Genomic DNA, 24717 nt, shown 5'->3' with positions numbered 1-24717 from the left:
CATACAACTCCCCCCACCCCCTCCCCCTCGAAAAAAACCTACGCATAGTTTCATACAGGGGGAAAAAAACTTTAATCAACTGATAATGACCCCTTCCCACACACAATCTCTAAGACACTGATATTATTAAGAGAACCAAAAAAACAAAGGCAGCAGCTGTGTGGAGCCCCGTCCCCCATTTGTTTACTCTTTATTTTAAACGGTCCTAGATGAGATACAAATTGTAATCAAAATAATATACTTCGTTTGGGGAAGCATCCTGGATGGCTGGTAATGTACACACTTCCTTAACAGGAGAAAACAAAATAAAAGCAACCAGAAAATGGACTTGCAGCAAAAATGAAATTGCTTTCTTATTTTGAAAAAAAAAAAAGAGGAAAACATTTAAAGGTTACTTCTGCAGAGGTTCCTTAAAGGGAAAGACTAGTCACCATGTAGGAATAATGCTCCAAAGGGAAGCCAGGCACTGGCAAAAAGCTACCCTAACATACAGAGTTACATGAGCTTGTTTTAGAAAGTGTCCTCTTTCCAAACGTGTATTTAAAAGGCAAATTTATACAATGGTGTTTTTCTTACTTAAAAAAAAAAAGCCTGGTTTTTACAAGTCTGGGATAGGATAAAAAACTTGTCCAACTAGTCTTAGCAAGGCCAGAGCCCTGAAACTCCCATACCACAAGACTTTGGGACTAAAAAGGAAACAAAATAGAGCTCAGTCTGCAGAAACTCTTCCTGGGCACTCACTCCACGTCCCAAGGCAGCTTCAAGGCAGAGCGAGCAGAGGGCCCAGGGCTCAGCCCCAGGTCCCTGTGTCAAGAGAGGAGCTCCCAGTTGGACCCTCAGGAACCCAGTCTCTTTATCTTCAGGTAGCAATACCACCACCCTTACTTGGCTCCGCAGGCAACCTGAGCTCGGGATAAGGGGCTCTGGAAAGACGAGAGGAGTCTGAAACGAGTGGACTCTCTCTTCTCAAACTGAAGTTGCACGGGCTCCCTTACTGTCTGTGGGAACAGAGACGACGCCAAGCCCGATATCAACTCCAAAGGCCTCTTCAGGGCCCGAAGAAAGAACCACTTTCACCTTCTAGAACCTGGGCATCCCATAGGCAACTGAAGGCTTTCAAACAGGCGATGAAGTGGCAATCGAAAACCGTCTAAGGCCAAATCTTCCATCCATCACCAAAAACCAGTAGGCTGCTCAGTAAAGAGAACGAGGCTCAGATAAAGAATGTTTTAAATTCAAGATCAACATCTGAAAGTTCTTGAACATGAACTGACAAGGAAACTTTTCATTAAAGTTACACACCTAAACGCACCCCCCCACCAAGTACTCCAGTGAAGATGTAACTAATCACCAAGGAGTGGGTGAGGGCATCAAAGAGGTCATAAAATCTAGTAACTCCGGAGAAGTCGAATCCATCTCTCAAGCAGTTTCTGCCAGGACACTTAAGGAAGAAACCACCTTGGTATTAGACTGGAATGTCACAGTTAGGAAGACAAGGGGAAAAAAAAAATTAAGGTTTGTCTCCTAAAACTCCACAACGGGTTTTACAGTAAGCTCAGGAATTAAATTATGGTAAAAGGGAGCTATTTTTACTAAAACAGGGTAGACCAATTTATCAAAAATGCCATTCGGCTGTGTTCATTACATTCAGGAATCTAATTTACACAATAGACACTTCGGAATAATCTATTTTAGTCAATAAACACTCAAACTCCTTTAAGTTTTAATCTTATCGGAAATACATATTTCACATAGTCTTCTTCCTAGTTAAGTGAGAAATTTGAAGAAATTTCATAACGGCCGTGAGTCTGCTTTATCGCTCGTACTACGCAGGCAAGAGCAGAAAACAAGCATATACAATTAAAGTTGTCAGACTCCGTTTACATAGGTTTTAATCCAATCCACTGCATTTCATGCAAGTCTGCATCTGGAGTTCATTTCCTTTCCTCCGAAAAGTACTGTAGGTCACTATCACCAGTGCTCCGGGTTAGCAAAGTTCGGCCAAGTTTACCTTCAAGCACACCTTAGAGCTGAGAGCAATAGCTGTCCCACAGGGACGCTGAGGGACCCTCCCCAACCCGGAGCTCCTGGCCGCCCTGGGCCCCTCGAAGCCGCAGACACCTCTCCAACCCCCAACGCCAGCGCTTGCCGAGCTTCGGGCCCACACTCCGCTCACCTTCAACTTGGCTCCAGCTACGCACAACATCCACCTGGCAGAGTCCCGGGGCTGTCCAGGAGCCGCCAGCGCGGAGCTGGCAGGTCCCAGGCGGACCCCGAGGGCGCGCTGCTCCCCTGGGTGGGGGGTGGCAGGCAGGAACGCGCTCCCTGGGCACGGGTGCGGCTCGGGAGACGGATGGGGAGCCCCAGCACGATCCCCTCTCGGCGCCTGGGGTTGGGTGCGTGGACCACGGCCCGGCACACTGCTGTCCAGTGGGACACCCGGGGCTTTGCTTTCGAGAACACGATCGGGGTAGGCATTTCGGAGCGGACCCGCCGCGCTCTCCATTGCCCACCCACCCCCCTCCACCCGCCGCCGCCGCCGCGGACCCTGCTAGGAGGGCAGGACCTCAGAGGAGAGGGTCCAAGAGGAGCTGATGGGTCACTGGCAGCCGCGGGAAGCCCCGGGCACGGGGCGAAGGCCGCCCGGATAGGCGGCGGGAGCAAGCGCCCCGGGCCGCGACACACCGCGCACCCAGGCGCAGAGACGGGCCTGCGCTCGGGGAAAGTTGCAGTCCTCCTTCGGCGCCCGCACCCGCGCCCCCGGGGCACCCGACCCCCGGGGTCCGCGTGCCGGGCACCCGCTGCCTCCCTCAAGTTTCCCCGAGCGCCCCTACCCGGGTCCCTGGCCGCGGAGGGGCCGGTCCGTGCCGCTGGTGCAGGCACACAAAAGAGCGGGGCGGCTGCGGGGTCTGCGGGTGGCCCCCCGGGCGCCCGCCCGGACGTAAACAAACCCCGGGGTCCACGCAGGGGGAGCCCCACGCCGGGCACGGGAGTGGCGGCGCGGTCCCGGCCCGCTGACAGCCCGGGGTGCGGGGCGGGGGGCGGCGGCGGCCGGGGCCCGGGGAGCGCGGACGCCCGCCCGGCCACCCGCCCGCCTGGCCGGAGCCGAGCCGGGCCGCGCCGCCGCCGCCGCCGGTGGCCGCTCTGACCCTCCCCCGAGCCGGCGGCACCACAGCGCCACCAGCCCCAGCTCCGCCGCGCCGGCGGCTCCTCCTGGAGAGGCAGGCGCTTCACCCCCACAGCAACTCCCCACAAACTTTCCCCGGGAATACGGCAGGCCGGGGGGCGCGGGGCGCGCGGCCGGGCGCCGCCGCCGCCGCCGGCCGCAGCCCCCTCCCGGCGCAGCGTCCGCCGCCGCCCGCCCGCCCGCCAGCCTCCCGCTCCCCCGGCTCGCGCGCGCGCCCCGCGGGCCGCCGGGGCCGCCCCCTCCCCGGGTCCCGCGGCGGCGGCGGCGCAGGGCCGGGGGGGGGGGGGGGGGCGCCCCGGGGTGGGGGCCGACACCGGGGGCAGCGGTGGCGGCGGCGGCGGCTCCCGGCGCCATCTTGGGCTGATCGATGAATTGAACAAAGAGGATCAATTTCTGATCAAGCGAGTTATCAATGGGGGCCGGGGAGCGAAAGGGACTTGTCCCCGACTCGGCCCCGCGTTCCCCCGGCACCCCCCTCCTCCCCGCCGCCGCGGCCCCCCGGCGGCCGGGCGGCCCGGGGTCCCGGGGGGAGGCCGCGACCGCCCGCAGCCCCCACCCCCGGGCGAGAGGCCGAGCGAGGAGAAGCCTGACCTGCAGCTGCTGTAAATCAAAGCGCTTCCAATATTGAAACATCGATCCCACATTGGCCGCCATCTTGAGACATATTGAGACGGAGTGAGAGGCTGATAGAGAGGGGGCTGGAGTTCAGGAGCCGCCAGGAGGCAGCAGGCGGGCGGCGCCAAAACCCGGCCTGGAGCCGGCCGCCGCCGCCGCCACGGAGCACGCGGACTCCTCCTCACGGCGCCGCCGCAGCCATGGCGAGCCCGAGCCGGAGCCGGAGCCGGAGCCCGAGGGCGCGGCGGGCCGCCGCCGCCGGGCCCCTCGCGCGCGCGCGCGCGCGGCCCCTGTCCGCTCCCCCGCGGCGCCCGGCGCCCAGCCCGCGACCCCCGCCCCTTCCGAGACCCCGGCCCCGGCGGGGCGGCAGCGACGGCCGCCGGCCCGGCCCCGAGGGGGCGCTGGAGGGCGACGGGAGCGGGGCGCCCCCGGGCCCCCAGCACGAGGCCCCCCGAGCCTGGCTCACCTGGGGCGGTTTTCGGGCGCGCCGAGGGTGGGGCTGGCGGGGGGGGCGGGGGTCGCAGTTGCCGACTCCGCGCAGCCCCTCCTGGACCCCGGGCAGAGAGCAGGCGGCCGTTTGGTCTGGCGAGCGCCGGCCCCGCGCCGCTTTGCGATCGCCCTCCTGCGGGGCGCTGAGCGCGCGGAGCCGCCGCGACCACCTGCCCAAGCCCCGACCCTGCGAGAACCGGGCCCACGGCCGCGGGGCGGGTACGAGGCGTGCCGGCGGTCGGCGGCCGCACACCCCTCTTCGCTGCGCCCCAGCCGGATTCAGAGACCGAGTCAGCCGGGAACAGCGTTTCACGTTGGGGGATACCGGAGCCGGGAGAAGGCAGCACTGACCCCCGTGTCGCTGCACCCGTCAGCGTCCCGCACAGTGGCCGCGCGGTGGCCGCGCCGTACCTCACCCCCGGTGGCCAGGGGCCCCAATGGCCCCCACCTGCCCGAGCTGTGCCAGCTTGGGCCACGACAGGAAAAGTCTTGGAGCCCAGATCTGTATCCCCCCGCACCGCTTCAGCGAAACAGCCCCAGAAACTTCCTGTGGTTCAGACACATCGGTTTGGGTGCAAAAACTTGGAAAGTGTGGGTACACTTAGAAGGAAAAGCATGGTCCCCTGCTTACAGGAATGCTAAAACCCCAAAGTCAATTCTCTTTTGATTTCTTTCTTCGAAGAAACCTGGCAAAAAGCACAAGTTTTATGATCGTCATCTTTAATTGATTACACACACGTGTGAGTATGAGTTTCCAGTAGGAATACAGTTCTTTTACTCTCTCGCACTTCATTTAACGTGTAATTAGTTAAAACAAATCCCCAAATTCCTTAATCTTGAAAATTATGTGTAAATAAAATCTGTAGGGAATACAAAATAAAATATGTAAGCGGGATATAATTGCTTTTCAACTGAGTTCGAAAGTTTTAACGCTGATCGTTGGAGTGAACTCTGCATTTTTGAATGAAGGGACTGGAAATGAAAGTCCCCAGGATTTGGAGAACACACGCGCCCCCAAGTCTGGCACTGGCGACCACGAGCGTCAGTTTCGACAACGCACGACTCCCGAGGTCCGCAAAGGGGGGTTCCCTGGGCGTCTCGGCCGCAGCTTTGACCAGCGGCGGGGGCAGGAAGCAGGTGGGTGGGAGCGCGCGGGCCCCGGGAGCCTCGGCCCTAGATGCAGTGACGCCGCGCCAGGCAGGGCACTGTCGACCCCGGGACGCAGAGGGCCGCCCCGGTGTGGGGCGCCCGAGCCCGCGCGCGGTCGGCCGGCGTCCGCGCTGCAGCTCCGACCGCGCCGCCCGGTAGAGGGCAGCGGCGCCCCGACACTCGCGTCCTCGGGTCCCTGCGCACGTGCCCACCCGCGCGCCCCGCGCCTGGCCACGCCCTGTCCCAGAGCCAGGCCCCTGGCGGGAAAAGGCATGGCCACCTCTGGCGACTCCTGTCCCGACGGAATGCCACATCTAAAGATTTCTCGTATCCCACACTTGAGGATACGTCTGCCTTTCCCTCCCATTTGTGCGGTGACAGACAGAGGAGACCTCTGAATTGCTCTAAAGGTGACTAGACAAATAAAATGTGCAGGGGTTAAAAAAAAAAATCCCTCCCGTGGGGAAGGCTCAAGGAAGGATCAGGGAAACGGTTTGGATTTGGTGCAGATGTTCTCAATCTAATTATCGTGTCGATCCCCAGGGTTTGAACCAAAATAAAGTGAAATATATATGACCTGTGTAATACTCCAGAAATACATCTGGTTGGAATTCAAGATTCTGAATCCACGGTAATATTTCAGAAATAAATTTGGATGCGTATTAAATACCCTGGTCACATTTCTGGTAATATTTACGTTATTTACATGTTAACTGGACTTAGGCAAAAAAACATTACATTGACTGGCCCAGATGTTAAGCTCTATTTAAAATAAAATTTAGATTTCTTCTACCAACGTTTTAAGTTACACAAGGCAAACTGCTCTTTGGGGTGGGAGGGGGAGTTTAGAATAACTTTGCCAGCACCACACCATGTTACCATTTCAAAGGAAAAGCACTATAGATATGTCACTGATCAAAAATTAGCTGACTGAAAAAATCAGCAGAGACCTGAAAAAACTTTTTAAAGAACATTTTACTTTTCTTGAGGATAGACATAGAATAAGAACAACTTATAGCTAATTTAAAAGGTTAATTTCTTCCTTATTTTTTTTAGATTGACTTTCAACCCCCACATAGTAGATCATGAGGACCTGCTAACATCCAAATATAGTAGATCTATATAAACTGTGTACTATATAAAATATTCAGAAAGTGGAAAGGTTTTAGGACCTAGAAGTGTATTAGCATCTACAAGAGTAATGGTTATAAGCACCTAGAACAAAGTGTGAGACAATGACAGGCTGGCAAGATAACTGGCCCAGGAAACAAGAAGCATCTTGACTTGAAAACGGTATTACTTAGAATGAAGCACAAGAAAAAACAACCCAGAGATATTGATATTCAGGCTCTCCCTTTAGGGAAAGAAAACTCCCAGTTCCCGAGTATATGACTAATTCACCATCTCAATCTTTCAAAAATCAAGCCCCAAGTAATCAGAAGGGAGGACTGACCAAAATGATGTTTGTTCCTGAAACCTTTAAACAATTACAGTTTCGTACCAGGTCAGACAAAGAAATATGACTCCAGAATGCCTAAATTTCTTTTCTGACCCATTTTATCTTGCCTCAGAAAAATTCAGGGGCCATAATGGGGTTGTGATAATACTAATTAATGTAACTTACAGAACATTATAAAACACTTTCCCACCCTCCTGGCATTGGCGGACCCTCTTGTCTCCCGACAGCTACATATACTTGATTAAATCAATTAAGGTGAAAATTGGCAAATTCTCTAAAATGCCATATGGGTTGATTATTACTAAATTGGTCCTCCTTTGATAGCCCCAATAAAGGAAAATATATTACCCTGTTTCCTAAAGATTCTAATTTAGTAATCGTTCTGATATAGTTAACCTGATTCCTTCAAGGAATTAAACATCAAGAATTTCTTCCAAACTGAAAAATGTCTTACAATGTAGGCCATTATTTAAAAAAAAAAAAAAAAAAAGCCATTCTCTTTACTCCTCACAAGAGTCCCTATCTTCTAAGATCTTATTTATAACAGACTCTTAAAATTAAGTTTCACCTACAAACTTTATCTCCAGAAAAAGTTGGAGAATAGGTTTTAACCCAACTCCAAGAATAATGAAAAAATTCAGAAATCTTGTGTCCCATGGGATAGTTTTAAAAACAAAACTTAAGAGATTCAGTTCTAAAACCTTAATTCACTTTCTGAGTATTTTTGCATTCAAATTAGAAATGGTTTTGAATAGTTTCCAACAAGAAATATTTCAGATAACCAAAGACAATACATAAGGCTAAATGTGTCCTTTATAATTTATTCATAAGTAAACATAAAGACATGGCTGCTTTTTGATGTCTAGTTAAAAAAAAAAAAAACGAGTCATACTCCTAATAAGTCATATGAGAATCTCAGTTTTACAAATAGAGAAGCTAAAAATGATATCTAGGTATTCATTCAAGTTGACTGAAACTGCAAATGTTTTAAATTTAAGAATATCTCAGTCCAGACAGCAGTGTTGAGACACTTAACTTTGAAAAGGCCTTTTCTTTAAATCAAAAGATTATGAATAACAGAGGGAAATTACAGCATCTTCCTTTTCTCTGGCAACGGCCTTCCAGAACAATTTGGCATGGACTATTGGAATAAATGAAAGAAAGATTCCAGGTTCTTTTTTTTTTTTTTTTTTTAAGCTCAAGAAAAGCAAACTACTTTTAATTGTTTTGTTTTTTCTAAATAATACTTTATGTTAATTATTTCTGAGTACACGATTCACTGTACTATGTAAATACCCACCAAATAAAAGTACACATTTTGCTACATGTAATTACCTGCAGAGTACATAATTCATCTCTATACGCCAAATGTATGTGTAGTTGTATAATTGTACCAAGAATCTGCCAAACTTGTAAGAACAAACTGTAATGATTTCTAAACGGTAGACTCTCCTATTCACCACCCCCTCAGCCCCTCTCTCTGGTGACAGCATTGCTCAGTTCCAAGACCCTTTTTTGGAATCTTCAAAGACTTAATTTGTGGCCCACCACTTAAGTCTGCTTTCCACTTCTGGACAGCATATGTCAATGTCGCTAGCTCTAGGTATCTTTCCACACCTCTAATGATTACGTTGTGTTCTCTGCATGTCTCAAACAAAAAGGCTTGCTGTTGGGTCTTTCAGATGGAGCTCCATCATATGCTTAGACAATACATTTAGCTTTTCCTGGTGGTTCAGATGGCAAAGAATCTGCCTATAAGGCAGGAGACCTGGGTTTAATCCCCGGGTCAGGAAGATCCTCTGGAGAAAGGAATGGCTACCCAGTCCAGTATTCTTACTTGGAGAACTCCGTGGACAGAGGAGCCTGGAGGGCTACAGTCTATGGGGTCAAAGAGAGTCACACGTGACTGAATCACTAACACAATGGAATCAGGGGCTCACTACTTTGGGACTTCCAACCCCTTAAGAGGGATCCAGGACTCCTCATCACCCCACAAGTTCCCAAATCCATCTTACCAGCCACATGGCCCCTGTCTCAGTCTCTTTTTACCAAATTTATGTTCAAATATAAACTTTCTTAAAGTTCAGAGTTTATTAGAATATCACATCTCAATTCCCTTTTTGCCTCTTCTTTCTCATTAGAGGCCCACATATGTGTCATATTACATATTTCCTGTATGCTATTGAAATAAACGCCATCCTGTATGACTCTCACTGATGTCACTGCTGAATCACTAGAAATTAATAGTGTATATCGTCAGTAGTCTGAAAGGCTTGATATATGTCAAGGACTATATAAATATTATTATTATCTTGTTTAATGCAAAGTTCATGTTCTGTGCTAAGGCCCTATATTAATTCCTTTTCTTTCCTCCTGGGAGACATGAACCCTATGCATTCTATTTATACTGACCTTTCCTTATTAATATTGCTTTTAAAATATCAGTTTGCCATCCAATATTTTAAACACACATCTATGTCCCTGGTGCCAGGACTTCTAGGGCAGGGACACAGTTTTTGAAATTCTATTCATGTCATGAAGCAAAATATTGTTTTGTTTCTCTGCAAGACCCTTGATGACACATCTGTGCAGTTGTACACTTGGAGTTGAATGAAGATTTGTTTTCGTGAAATGTAATTAGGTTTTCTTTTGTCATAAGCGTTGTCAGACTGCGTATTATTTTTTCCTGGGTAAGTGTGGTTTGTAAGATTTTGAAAGCTTGTTCCAGTGGAAAAGAGGGAATCTGATATATCTAGCAAGGAGTAAGAAAGTTTTTTCATTCACTTATTTACATTAAATATTCGATCTAGTGTCAGCTTTGAGAATCTGTATTAGGATATCTTTAGAGGTTTAGTAGCAGGATCTCACAGGATGTCAGAATTTTGTTTGTGTGTCAGATCAAGGGAAGATGCCAGGAAAGTGGGCCTCTAATCTAGCAATATTTTTTTCTTACTGGAATATTCACACACACATAATCTGGAAAGCATACATGTTAAAGCAAAGAATAAAATGCAAATACTTTCATCCAAGAGATTTTCCTGGTAACAAACAAACCAAAAACAACAAAGTGGAACGACATGAAAGTCCAATAGTACACTTCCCTGGTGGCTCAGACCGTAAAGAATCTCCCTGCAGTGCAGGACACCCTAGTTCGATCCCTGGGTTGGGAAGATCCCCTGGAGAAGGGAATGGCTATCCATGCCAGTATTCTTGCCTGGAGAATCCCAGGAACAGAGGATCCTAGCAGGCTATAGTCCATGGGGCCTCAAACAGTCGAACATAACTGAGCAACACAGAAATTATTAAATAAATGGTGAAATATTGGGTAGCCACTAAAAATTATGTTTAGTAAAATGTGTAGTGACATGGTGAAACATTTATTATTTAAGAGGAAAATAGGATATACAGTGAGCTCAGTTACAAAGAATAGAATGTTCCATAGACACATAGACTGCTGAAACAACAGTGAGTGCCTCTGGACAATGAATTTATGAGTAAATTTTCTTTTCTTTAATATTTCTCTATTTGATATAATTTCTATATGAGCATATAGTACTTTTATAATGTAGAAAATATTAGGATGGTGAAATAAAGGATGGTGAAAAAGCCTGGTATATTGTCTTTCAACAGTAACTTAACTCTAAACTAGAAGAGGTGGCATGATCTAATGATTGCACAGACCACTGAAAACAGAGAGGGAAAGATCCTCTCCTAATTTTGCCACTGAGTCACTCTTTGACTTTGCCTCGGGTTTCCTGCCTGTAAAATGGGAATAATTAATACTTTCTTGTAAAATGCTTTTGCGTTCTCTAAGGAAAGGTCATATAAAGGTGCAAAGTGTTATTCTATTATTGCTAATTGAAGTGGATATTAAAAGATAGAGGTGTTTGAGAGAAATTGAAGTCATTATGGTCGAGTGGAGAAAGGGACCACAATTATGAGGCCAGATGCCAAACTGGGTGTGTAGAATTCTGTGTTCTTTAAAAAAGGTTTGAGAGGTGGGGACAGATAAGGGTTGTACCAGTCATGCTGGGATGTCCACTGTCTCATCACCAATCACAATCTATTGAGCAAAGCACTGGGTCAGACACTATAAAGAAACACAGAAACAGTGGGAAAGGCCTCTGCCCTTAGAAGCTTACACTTTTGTTGGAAATAGAGCAATAACATGTGGGGGGTAGGGAAGACAACGATTCAACTTAAGCAAAAGACAATACCCAGCGAAGGAACTGATACAAGGCTGACTGCACCCAGAGCATTAGTTTTGATCTGAGCAACGAACTGAGATTCGTTCTCAGTTGAGATGAGTGAAAGAGTTCAGAAATGATGGGGTGTTGGACAGGGCAGGATGTAAGACGTGGAAAGAAACAGGGAGGGTATGTGGGGTCAGGAGAAGGCACAAGGTAGCCCAGAAGAAAGCTCACAAAAGGAATGGAAACAGCAAGTGGACTGTTTGGCTCGAAGCCCAGGAGGCGGAGAGCAGGCTGGGATCTTAAAGGCTGGCCAAGTGGGACGAAGCTGGCGGCATCTGGGGAGAAGCAAGTGGGAGTCTGCCATTTTGGATGATGAGCCATGGTGCTGCCAAGTAGCATGCTATTCCAGAGAATGACCCGTTTCCAGGAGAAAGTCCGTTTTCAGCTCATCATCTCCAAAAAGACCTTTACCTTATTGGCAGCATCTAAACAGCAGCGTTAAGGAGAAGCAGTTTGCACTGAAGCACATAGCTACATGGTCCTATTGGGCTGAGATCCTGGTGAAAAATGCTTTGACCTTGTGCATGTTATCTAACCTTGTCGAGTCTATCTGCACATGTCAAGCAGAAAATCCACATAAAATGTTTCGAGCTCTACCTGCATACGCTAAGCACCCCATAAAAGTCAGTTGTCGTTATTTAATCTCCTTCAACTGCAATATAGCCACCTACCCTAACTTTGCTTCTTTGCATTCTTGCTCATATTTTCATACCATTTTACAGACAAGCAGACTGAAGTGAACCCAAAAGAGCATCCAAAAGCTATTTGATGAAGAGGTTGGATTTTTTTTTCAACCAAGCTGCCAAGCACCTGCTTGATTTTCTGATCACCATTTAATGACATGATCCCAGCTGCCCCCTCCCAAATGCCTCTCAGAAGTAATTGATGAGTTTATTTAGTTATTCCTCCAGCAAGTGTTTATCGAGGGCCTGCTGTGTGCCAGGTTTGGAGCCTGAGAGTGTTCTTTGCTCCTTGTCCACCTGAGCACCACAAGAAGAAATCCCAAAGTGAGGGGGGACCTCCCCATACCGCCCTCCCATCTCTTGCCAGGTCGTTGCTAGTTATTAAACAGCTTTCACTTTCCTGACTTTCATTCTTCTTGCCACAGAGCTCTGTGATCCTTCAGCCTTCTTTGTTTTGGCAACGTAAGCCCTTATTACCAGAATAAAACCTTTGATAGGCCTGACCTTGGCAAGGACTACGCTGGTGTTCTGCTTCCAGGCCTGTTTACCTGGGACTCTTTCATTTTGTGCATCAGAATTGAGACCACAACCACCAACAGCGAAGCAAAGTTTCCAGCTTTCCCAAATGTGCCATGAAATAAAGGCAATCCAAACCTGCAATTGTTCCCGAAGCAATTTTGTTTTGACAACATTTGGGCATGCTATTTTAATCGTTGGGGGGAAAGGGGATGCAAATGTGAAATTTTTGTAAAGGATTTAAAAAATTACCTAGCCTTTGTTTAGCCTCAGTGAACTATGAACTGTGAAGGTCTTAATTTTGTTCAATAAACTTGTCTTTGTATTCTGTACATGATATTGGATTTATTGGCCCACTGTCCCATCATCAAATGCTTATGCTAGTCTAGAACACATCTTAAGGTATATAAAACTGTAACAGGATGCTTTTCTAGTGTTATCTTGGAGCAGCTAATGGTAGAGAAACATTGGACCACTTTAATAAAAGTAAAGGAAAATATGTGTGTGTGCGCACACGGGCACGGGCACCAAGGTGGAGTTGAGACGGCAAGCTAGCGGATGTAGGTAAAGCCCTGTGAAATACAGCAGCTCGGGCCTTGGTGAGAGTTTACAATCTGGTTGAGAAGACATTAAAAACACGAAATTGGTTCCATCTTGCAGGTTATTGGATAGGCGCAGGAAAATAGTCTCTGGTGGAGGTAAAGTCCCTGAAAACCCCAACCATACGATGGTGTATTGCTACTCATGAGACATCAGGGTCCAAGGCACCCAGCCCCACTCTGCCTCAGTCCTGTACCTCCATTAGACATCATTCACCTCTGGGGAATTTTGAGGTCCTATCTCCCCCAAATGAAACATATGTATGGGAACTCTTGGGAGGGGATGAGAGAGCCATGCAGAGCATCCTATTATCTACTGATGTCCCGAGGGTGGAAAGGCCAGATTGAAAGTCACAAGCCTGGAAGAGTCACCTTTGCCTGTGAAACCATCTAATAACAACAATCATTATCCATCCGGCATCTGCCCTCTGTCCTGCCCAACACACGGCTTTATCTTTGATCCCCAAGCAGGTATGCAAGGCAAGAAGCCTTCTCCCCCTTTTACATGTAAGAAGACTGAGGCTCGGAGACGTAAAGAGACTTCTCCTGTGTGACTTGCTCACTGGTGAATCAAACCTGGGCTTTCTGCATCGCCATAGACTAACCTGCAGCTGCTCCGTCACACCTGAGCCCCAAATTGGTCACAACTTACCTGGAAGGTCGGACAGGTCGCCTCTCTTCCACCCCTTCAGGAAGTGCCGGGTATTACCTGCCCAGGATGGGTTCCCTCCATCTTACCTTGCAGCAGCCCGCTCGCCAGTAGTCCTTCCCGGGGGAGCTATCGTCTCCAGACATTTCTCTGCAGCGGTGAAGGCTCCAGACACCCTGGTCCAGGGCATCTATAATAAAGATCGATCACCTGACCTTGGTCTTGAATGAGTCATCGATTGCAAACAGAGAGACTATGGGCAGAGTCAAAAGTCCCCCTTAAGTACAAGAAGACAGGATGTTTGACAATCTAAACAGTTGGAGAAGGGTGTGTTTCCCTAGTCATCATTGGGAATCTCCTTGCTAATTGCCCAGGGTTCTGACTTCCTCACTTTCAGGGAGTCTGGTCTAATGGACTGTCTGGGGAAGGATCTGATTAACAATCCCATTCCGGCTTCGAGTCTGGCTGGGAGGGTGGGGTCATGGATACTCTATCAGAGTTGAAGGCGTGCAGTTTAGTAAAGCGATTACAAGTCATTCCAAGTTCGGTATCTTCCCCTCTCTCCTTCCAAAATTTAATGCTGACTCGTGAGTGGGAGGTGGGATTAGTTTACACAAGCTCCGTTCATCCGATAGCTTTTTATTACCAACCGAGTCGAACCAGGTGGTGGGGTTTGGTTTTGTTTTCTTTTGAAACAGCTCTGCATTTTACCGTTGAGCCGGTCGCCTTCCCCCAACACCTTTGGATGCTGTTTTCCTTCAAAAACAGGCTCCCTAAGTGGAGGGGGTGCGGAGGAAAGGAATGATCGCTGGCAACCGCCCCCCAACCCCTCCCCTCCCCACTCCTGTCCTCTGTAGCCTGATCTATTTAAGACGTTGTCTTCAAATAAACCCTGCCCCAGTTTCCCTGAGGGCCGCCTCTTCCCCCTCTGCCCTCGGCCGAGCTCATTTGACACCAGCTCAAGAATCTTGTAGCTTCTCGCCTTTCCATTCCCAGCGGAATCTGTTATTCAGCACTTCAAAGAGGAGACTTGTTTGCACCTCTTGTTTCAAACAATAGACCAAATTTCCTGCCGCTGCTTCTCTTAAAAACTGCCTCTCTCGAGCTCCCTGGAACAATTGCAGCGACCGCTATTCAGAGGAGCAGAAAAGTGAAACCCCTCACCCACCCTCCTCAGTGGAGATCCGGCCAAGGGGGAGAGAAGGTCACGGGCGTGGACTTCAGACAGGACAGACCTGTGTGCAAACCCTAGGCTCTGTAGCTTCGTAGCTAGGCGAGTAGCTGAGCTGCTTACTTAACCTCTCTGAGCCTCCGTGTCCCCTCCTGGATTATCTGAAGCAAAACTAACCCATCCTATAGGGTGAAAGAAGGACTGATGCTGAAGCTGAAGCTCCAAAACTCTGGCCACCTGATGCAAAGAGCTGACCCATTGGAAAACACCGTGATGCTGGGGAAGACTGAGGGCAGAGAAGGGGGCGACAGAGGATGAGATAGTTGGATGGCATCCACAGGCTCAATGGACACGAATTTGAGCAAACTCCAGGAGACAGTGAAGGACAGGGAAGCCTGGTGCGCTGCAGTCCGTGGTGTCTGGGAGAGTTGGACACGACTTAGCAATTAAACAACAATGATAAATCCCACAAGGCTGTGGTGAACAACAGATGAAGTGGTGTACTGACTTCTGCCTCACGACGGAAGTTAAAAGCACATTCCCGGGCTGCCTGGATCCAAATCCTAATTCCTACATGTTCTTTCTCTATGTCCTTGGACCTACACTGCTTAAACGCTGTGCCTGTTCCTCCTTAGCCGTGAAAGAAAAGAATATTGTACCTACCTTGTAGGATTGAAGAATTAATTAATTAATACACTGAAAGTATTAGACATGGGCACGGACATCACTCAGTAAAGTTTTACGCTTCCTCTTCCTTATTCCTCACTCCAGAAGGGAATTTTTGGCTCCCGTCTCCCTTGACAACTACGTTTTATACTTTTCTGTCTCTAACTTTTTCCTAGCTATCACAGTGTTTGTTCACCAGCTCCACATTGTAAAATGTTCACAGCCCACTGGGAGGAAGACACTTGTCTACACTTTCTTGTTCCGGGAGTACAGTTTCTGTTTAATTTCAAGATGATCAAAATGCCTGAGGAGTGGGTCCACAGCACTGCAGATTAAAGGGGGAAAACTATTCTGAATGATGCTGCAATGGTAGACACACGCCCTTATGCATATCTCAAAATGCAACAAATACATAACACAAAGAATGAACCCTGGGTAGGGGGAGGGATAAATTAGGAGTTTGGGATTAACATATACACACCACTATGTATAAAACAGATAACCAACAAGGACCTACTATATAGTATAGGGTCGTATACTCAATATCTTGTAATACTCTATAAGAGAAGAGAATGTGAAAAAAAAAAAAAAATATATATATATATATATATATATCGGGCTTTCCTGGTGGCTCCGTATTAAACAAATGCTTGCCAATGCAGGAGACATGGGTTCGATCCTTGAGTTGGGAAGGTCCCCTGGAGGAGGAAATGGCAATCCACTCCAGTATTCTTGCCTGGAGAACCCCATGGACAGAAGGGCCTGGCGGGCTACAGTCCACAGGGTCACAAAAAGTCATTCACGACTGAAGAGATTTAGTACGAGTGTGCACATGCACACAGATATATATACATATGTATAACTGAATGTAACACACTAATGTATACCTGAAGCAAATACATGGTGTAAATCAACTATGTATGTGCTCAGTCACTCAGTCATGTCCGACTCTTTGTGGCCCCGTGGACTGTAGCCTACCAGGCTCCTCTGCTCATGGAATTTTCCAGGCAAGAATACTGGAGCGGGGTGCCATTTCCTACTCCAGAGGATATTCCTTACTCAGGGATCGAACTCGAGTCTCTCGCATTGGCAGAAGGATTATTCTTTTTACCACTAGCGCCACCTGGGAAGCCCTCAAATCAACTCTATTTCAAGAAAAATTTTAAAATAATAATGATTTTTTTAAAACAAAGAGTGAACCCTAATGTAAACTGTTAATACTTTAGTTAATAATCACACACCAATAAGGGTCATTAATTGTAACATATGTACCATAATAACACAAAGTGTTAATAGGATTCCTAACATGGGAACTTCTTTACTATCTGCTCAGTATTTCTGCGCATCTAATACTATCCTAAGGAATTCCTTGGTGGTCCAGTGCTTAGGACGTGGTGCTTTCACTGCCATGGGCCAGGGTTTGATCCGTAGTTGGGGAACTAAGGTCCTCTGAGACAAACAGTGCAGTCAAAAAATTAAAACAAACAAACAAACAAACCCTGTTCTAAAGTATATTTTTTTAAAAAGTAATGAAAGTTCTCTTACATGGCCCCAGCCTTCCTAACATACTGACAAATACTGACTCGCAGCCAGGAAGTGACAGCTTCTCTTCTTGGAGGACCTGAAATTAACAACTGTTATCTTGTTTTCAAGTCATATGCTAATGATCCACAATGAGCCAGCTTTGTCCCTGGAGGTAGTGAACCAAACAGAAGACCTTCTCAGGCCCAGCCAGGAATCTCTGGATCAAGGTTCCTTCAATGCCTCGAAAGTTCTGGGGTAAATAGTACTGGGAGTGGATGGCCCTTGTCTCCTTGTCTCCCAGTTCATAGAGGAGGAAGGATCATCTGTCATTTCCCACCATCCTTCCGTCCCACCCCCACTATGCTGCTGCTGCTGCTAAGTCGCTTCAGTTACGTCCAACTCTGTGCGACCCCATAGACAGCAGCCCACCAGGCTTCCCCATCCCTGGGATTCTCCAGGCAAGAACACTGGAGTGGGTTGCCATTTCCTTCTCCAATGCATGAAAGTAAAAAGTGAAAGTGAAGTCGCTCAGTCGAGTCCGACTCTTAGCAACCCCATGGACTGCAGCCTACCAAGCTCCTCCATCCATGGATTTTCTAGGCAAGAGTACTAGAGTGGGGTGCCATTGCCTTCTCCGCACCCCCACTATACAACCTGTCAAATTCTGGGCTTTGCTGTAACCGTGGTAATGGCCTTGCCTTCCTCAGTGTCTGGGCCTCTCCTCTTGAACCACTGGCCTCATCACCCTGACTTGCCAGCACGGTGCCATAGTTGAGCAAATCCTGAAGCTTCCTCTGGAGCCCAAAGGCTCTGAAGCCCAAACTCAACAAAAGAAGCAATGGATCCCAAGGAATAAAATCAGACTCCCCACCCAACACAGATTTCACTGAGCAACGGAGATCTGATTGTTTAGTGTCCCGAGGCTGAGATTACAATAACCATCAAGTCAAAGGCAGCCACTAAAGGACAGCAGAAACTTCGAAAACAAAATGTAAACGTAGGCAGAAACTTCCCTCAGCATGTCCTGTTTCCCAAGTCCCCAAACTCTTACTCTGTGAGATTGAACTTCCATGGCGAATCACTGGTTAATAAAAGCATCAATTTAGAGACACTCACACAGTGTGTCAAGGAAGGGGGTTGGCCCCATTGCTGTTATCAGCCGCCAAGGTTGCGAGGCGATGGAATTTGAGGTGAACAGCAGTGCTGAGAGTTATAGTGGTAACTATTGCAAGTTGCCCTAGCCGTGTGTTTTAGTGGTGTATGTGCGTGCTCAGTCATGTCCAGCTCTTTGCTACCCCATGGACTATAGTCCACCAGGTTTCGCTGTCTATGGAATTTTCCAGGCAAGAATACTGGAGTGGGCTGTCATTTCCTACTCTAGGGAATCTTCCCCAAAGCTCAAATGGTGAGGCAGAACAAGTCAGCAGGCCCTCCTGCTTACTCACAGTGACCTCCTCACCTCCTCAAGCCTTGCCTTTCCCATTTGTAAAATGGGGGCAATAATACTTGCCTCTCAGACTTCTTGTAAAGAGTAATTAAGATAACAGATGTTCACAGTCTGAGAAAGTACCTAGCACGTGTACCAGCACAGGCTAGTTGTAGATCTTTGGGAATGACATTTCTTTAAAATTCGCCTGAGCCCAAGAAGATATAGTAGCTGAAAAATAAACATTAACCGATGCATCTGTGACAACGTTCCTGTTTTGCTTTGCATTTCCAAGCTCCTGATGTAAATAATTTACAGTATTAAAAATGAGTTCTCAGCGGGTCTTTGAGGGACAGAAGAAAATTCTTTCTAAAATGAGGGATAGTCTTCATAATGAGGGACTGCTGAGTGGAGGGGAAATTTAGAATTTAGACAAGCATCTTTTACATAGTTATTAATCTGGTTGGATAGGATTTTTAATAATTAAGTGGTATTACTGCAATCTAAGTGATATTTTATTGAGCTTAAATGAAATGTACATTTAGGAACTTAATTTGAAATATTGCCTACTTTGTTATTCTATTTTTCATAATTGCATATACTTGGAAATCATGTTTGCCTTTCTGTCTTGCATTCCCTGCCTCTGTGCTGAGCCTTGTGCTTTATTTATAGGAGTGATATTTCTCGTGTTTTTAAGGAAATTGATATGAAAGCTCTAAATGACAAACTCCAAAGCTAGCTTCAAAAGTTTCTGACTAATCGCTAATGAAATATCCATAATAGATGAGGAAGAAAGCAGAAATGGCAGGGAAACGTCACTTCATTTCATAAACGTCTCGTGTTTGTTTGACAGCTTTGGAAATTTTCTTTGTCATTTTGGAAATCAATACAAAATACGGCTAAACACCAGACTTAGCTGCTCAGCCCGAGACAAAATAAAAGATTGAAAGCGCTTCTATCACCAGCTGTCGATTGCCGGGGATCATATTGCCATACGCAATCATTTTTTTTTCCCTCCATCCAAACATTACTCAGCCTCCATGAACTCTCGTCAAGGGCCAGATGCACACACATTATGGCTGTGAATTCACAGCACAAAGGGATGGGACAGCTGGCGGTTATCGGTTTGGTTGATCGATACAGACAGGCTGGGGAGGAGCTACTGCACTCACCAACCCCTCCCTCCCATTTCTCCCATCTTGAGACTAAATCTTAATCAGCTAACCTAACTTTCCTTTTCCTTCTGTGATAAGACTTTATCAACAACTCCGCTGTCTCTGCAACGTTCACCTATGGAACGCTCTCGCCCTGGACACATCCGTCTATTTCCCTGAGGAGTCCCGCACCACCCCCCCAATCCTCGAAATCCTTGAGAGGTTCACAGGTCTTCTGGTTTACCTCCTCCACACCTGCAGCCACCGTCTGCCCTTGAATCCCATACCTGAGCCCCAGGGAGGCAACTCTTGTCGTTTCCCTTCCACTCTTTTCCCATTGGGTTGGGCTTATGGAGGTGCCTGCTTTGTAGGAGGTACGAGAGTGGAGACTGGAGGAAGGAGAGACTGGAACTTTGCTTCCCCACTCTGTCTTCGTGTTTGGAATTTGAGCATCTTCCTACATCTATGGCTTCCACCAGGCCCCTGTGGCCACACCCCCCTGCCCAGGCCTAGGGGTAGTGCTTTCTGCTATTACTACTTTTTTTTTAATATTTATTTTTATTTATTTCCTTGGCTGTGCGAGGTCTTAGTTGTGGCACACAGGATCTTTGATTGTCATTGCAATATATAGGATCTTTAGTTGTAGCAATTGGGATCTAGTTCCCTGACCAGGGATCGAACCTGGGTCCTCTGCATTGGGAGCCCAGAGTCTTAGACACTGCACCAGGAAGTTCCTGCTATTACTGTTATTACTGATCTTGGGGGCCGCTACACCCCTAGTTGACTCCCTTTATTTTGTCCACATGTGGTCCCTTGTCTCTTCTTCATGTCCCTTGAATCATCTACAGTTAATTCTGTTTCCTGCTAGGTCTCTGACTGATACAGCAGGAATTTCAAAATATATATTTAATTTATATCAAAGTGAATGAAAATGAATAAAGAAAACAGGCAACTCGGCAAGGTGGAATTCAGTTAGGACTGGGTTCACTTTGTCCCCTGTTGTTGGCATGCAGAATTTGTTGTTGTTGCTGTTCAGTTGGTAAATTTCGTCCGACTCTCTGTGACCTCATTGCCTGCAGCACATCAGGCTTCCCTGTCCTTCACCATCTCCCGGAATTTGCTCAAACTTATGTTCACTGAGTCTGTGATGCTATCCAACCATCTCATCCTCTGTCACCCCCTTCTCCTCCTGCCCTCAATCTTTCCCAGCATCAGGGTCTTTTCCAATGAGTTGGCCCTTCACATCAGTTAGCCAAAGTATTGGAACTTCAGCTTCAGCATCAGTTTTTCCAATGAATATTCAGGGTTGATTTCCTTTAGGATGGACTGGTTTGATCCCTTGTGGTCCAAGGACTCTCAAAGAGTCTTCTTTAGCACCACAATTCGAAAGCATCAATTCAGGATTAAGACCCTGATTCTGGGAAAGATTGAGGGCAGGAGGAGAAGGGGGCGACAGAGGATGAGATGGTTGGATAGCATCACTGACTCAATGGACATGAGTTTGAGCAAACTCCAGGAGATAACAAAGGACAGGGAAGCCTGGCATGTTGCAGTCCATGAGGTTGCGGAGAGTTGGACCCAACTTAGCGACTGAACAATAACAGCAAGGATTAAGAGGAGCTACTTAGCCAATGTTCTCAAAGGTGGGAAGGATTAATCCGTTTCCTGCCACACAGAGAGTAGAAAAGGCAGCTAAGAATTCTAGACTCCTGAAAATGGCTCAAATGGACCCTAGGCAATCTTACAGGAGACACCCATGTGCCCCACCTGGCTCTCCAGGGAGACTTGTGGTTTCTAAGCCTAGGTGGCAAATGGGAAAGATTCCACTACAAGGAAAGCTTCCTCATCTCTAAAGTGGTGATAATTCTGTAGACCCTCAGCACAGGTGGACCTAACGTTCGTGGATCCCAGGATTTGGGACCAGCCCTGAAGGTCTCTGGTCCAGGCTAATTTGCAGTTTAACTGGAGGCCAGCAGGCAAGCGCGCAGGAGCTGGTCACCCCACTAAAGACTTACCTAGCATATGGCCTGACATTCTTGTTGGACTCCACCCACCACTGTGGACCCATTTTGAGGAGTATAATATGTGACTTTGTGATTTTGAGGAGGGCTTACTTAAAACTTAAGTGACATGTGAAAAGTGCCTGGTACTTTACAAAGAGAGGAAGATGGGGACTGATGACTTGCACCTCTCTGCCTTTCACCTCCCTTCATCCCATCCACCTTGGCTTTAGTATTCTCAGATACACAGGACATAGGGACCAGTTCACCCACTTGGCACAACACGGGGCCACCCAGGGGAGCATCCTGAAACACTCTCTTCCGGTCTCTCTCCTGCTGGTCTTTCAGGCTCTCCCCCATCGGCTCCTGAGTTAAGAGATTAACTCAGCCCCACCCACCATCCCAGCCTCCCCCCATTTCTCCTGGTTCTGTAGTCAATGCTCCAGCCACACCAGACTCTTCCCTGCTTCATGAACCTTCACACCACTGAAGCCTGGCTAGTCCTCTGATGATCCAGTGTCCACTCTGATGGGTCAGGGCCCATCTATTCTGTTTGAGTTGCTAGAGTTTTCTAACATGAAGGCACCAGATTTGCTGATTTGCCACTGACTTCTTTCTTTTTTCTTTGATCACGCTTGCGGGTTATTAGTTATCTCCCCAGAGATTGAAACTGCGCTCTCTGCAGTGAAAGCACAGTCCTAACACTGGACACCAGGCAATTCCCACCGACTTCTTTCTCTGCCTAGAGTTGAACCAACCACTGTAAGGGGCAGGCGAGCCTTCCTGGCCCCTTCACCAGGCAGTGCAGCCATCAGCGTGACACTTGAGGTCAAGGCCATCCTTTGGTGCCCCAGACCATGTCACAGCTTCCATCCCAGAATCAAATGTTACCTGCAATCTGTTTGACCACATTTTGTGTTTTTTTGTTTCTCCCACCAAACTAAGCTATCTGAGGACATGGACCTGTCTTATTTCTCTTTGTATTTCCAGGCCTGACTCATAGTAGGGGTTGAATGAATGTATGATGAAGGAAGGAATGAGCCTGGTTTACTCCCGAGTTAAGAGTCAAAGGTCAAGGGTCATGAGGTCTAAGTCCATCTCACCATGCCCTTCATTTCCAGGGCTTCACTTTCTTCATATTTAACAGTAGGAGAGGAATACCAGCCACCACCCACCGTGGTCACTGGTGACCAGCCTGAGCTCTGGTCCTCCATGATTCCCTGAGCCTGTGAAAGGAGCCAGCCAAGGCTTGGAGCCAACATGAGGCCATCAACAAGCTCTGAACCTGATAAAATCCTGACGATCTCAGAAGCCAAGCCGGACTGGGGCGTGAGATCATCGGATGCCTGAAATACTTGAATCAACTTGTTCACAGCTCTCCCCAGTCGTGTTTTTCATAATTCATGATTCACATGAGATTTTTAACAACAAAAACACTCAGATTAAATTTTTATACAAGATGTTTTTCACTCCTCATACAAGCGTTATCAGCCGTTTTGATCATGAAAAAGAAACTCTGCCCACTTCCATAATTACTTAAGGATTTTTTTTTTTTAAACTTGTTTTTCTGCTTAATTTGATTTGGAGATAGGAGCTCTGGGTATCGAAAGGTGGCTTCTCAGGTGACTCAGGCAATTTGATGATCCAACTTACTTTCATTTGTGAGACATAACATTGTATGTTATTTTCTTCTAAAGCTGCTACAATACCCTAAGTTCAATTTCTCTTCTTTTTCTTTTTTAATTTAAATGTCCGAAAGTTTTTTTTATGTATACTGTTTTTTAAAGTCTTTATTAAATTTGTTACAATATTGCTTCTGTTTCATGCCCAGCAGGACGCAGGATCTTAGTTCCCTGACTAGGGATCAAACCCAAGCCCCCCTGCCTTGAAAAGCAGTGTCTTCACCACTGGGCCACCAGGGAAGTTGCAGTTTCCCTTCTTTTTTGTTGAAAAAATATTCAAAGGGAAAGCCTGTCTCTTTTTATTTCCCATGGATGTTTTTAATGGTTTATATACATAACCAAGAAGAGACACAGTATATAACTTTTCTAAGAATCCCAGCTCTTTGAATAAGAAGTGACTTCCCAATTCTCCAGTAAGTAGCAGGTCAGTTCTTGACTGTCATTACCACCATTTTAAGTGCTCTCTTGGTCTTTATTTCTCTACTGTCAGAGGTGTTGCTCCTTCAAGGGTGAGCCTTGTACTACAAAGGCCTTCAAACAGTAGAAGGTGAGAAAAGATTAAAAACAAGAAATAATTAATTCTGTGGTATGTGAATTTTATCTCAATTAAAAAAAAGACAAACAAAGAAAGAATGGAAGAGACTTCAAGAATTGGGCTCTAGAAATGTTCTATATCAGAGAAGGCAATGCCACCCCACTCCAGTACTCTTGCCTGGAAAACCCCATGGACGGAGGAGCCTGGTGGGCAGCAGTCCATGGGGTCGCTAAGAGTCGGACATGACTGAGCAACTTCACTTTTCACTTTCATGAATTGGAGAAGGAAATGGCAACCCACTCCAGTGTTCTTGCCTGGAGAATCCCAGGGATGGGGGAGCCTGGTGGGCTACCATCTCTGGGGTCGCACAGAGTCGGACACGACTGAAGCGACTTAGCAGCAGCGGCAGCAATGTTCTATATTGCAGCTATTTTTAAAGAATATCCTAAGACAGTCCTTTCAAATCAAATTTGCCTTCTCTTGTTTTATCTGTGCTATGAGGCCAAGCCTTTTTATTGCTGAATAATACCCCATTGCACGTATAATCACATCATGTTTATCCATTCATTAGGTGAGGGACATTTCGGCTGTTTCCACTGTTTGGCTATTGTGAGTAATGACTGCTATGAACATTTAAAAATATAATTTACTCAGTTAATTAATTTGTTTACTTTTGGCTGTGCTGGGTCTTCATTGCTGTGTGGGTGTTCTCTAGTTGCCGTGAGCAGGGGCTACTCTTTAGTTGTGGTGTGTGGTTTCCCGATTTCTGCGCCTTCTCTTGTTGCGGAGCACAGGCTCTCGGGTGTGTGGGCTTCGCTAGTTTCTGCTCACAGGCTCTAGAGCATGGGCTCAGTAGTTGTGGCGCACAGGTTTAGTTGCTTCGAGGCCTGTGTTATCTTCCTGGACCAGGGATCACACCAGTGTCCCCTGTGTTGCAAAGTGGATGGACTCTCAACCACT

The 24717-nt window shown here is 47.3% G+C and overlaps 1 protein-coding gene across 12 annotated transcripts in view; it reads right to left on the bottom strand.

Moving 5' to 3' along the window:
• Window positions 1–14012, bottom strand: part of CUX1 (cut like homeobox 1) — a 360547-nt gene extending 346535 nt beyond the window's left edge. For 5 of the 12 annotated variants that reach the window (XM_025275403.2, XM_025275397.3, XM_044936116.2 and 2 more), the window contains exon 1: window positions 2177–2521. In XM_025275403.2, the coding sequence (XP_025131188.1) occupies window positions 2177–2506 (330 nt within the window). In that variant the 5' untranslated portion in view covers window positions 2507–2521. Of the gene's footprint in view, window positions 1–2176; window positions 2525–3778; window positions 4058–13688 lie in introns of those variants that run through there. The other 7 variants (XM_044936115.2, XM_025275401.3, XM_025275402.3 and 4 more) reach the window with 7 other exon arrangements.
• Between the last annotated feature and the right edge of the window lie 10705 nt (window positions 14013–24717).

This window comes from Bubalus bubalis, chromosome 24 (assembly GCF_019923935.1).
Source record: "Bubalus bubalis isolate 160015118507 breed Murrah chromosome 24, NDDB_SH_1, whole genome shotgun sequence".
Classification (NCBI taxonomy): Eukaryota; Metazoa; Chordata; class Mammalia; order Artiodactyla; family Bovidae; genus Bubalus; species Bubalus bubalis.
The sequence above is the reverse complement of the archived record's forward strand: the minus strand, read 5'-3'. Positions and strand labels throughout refer to the sequence as shown.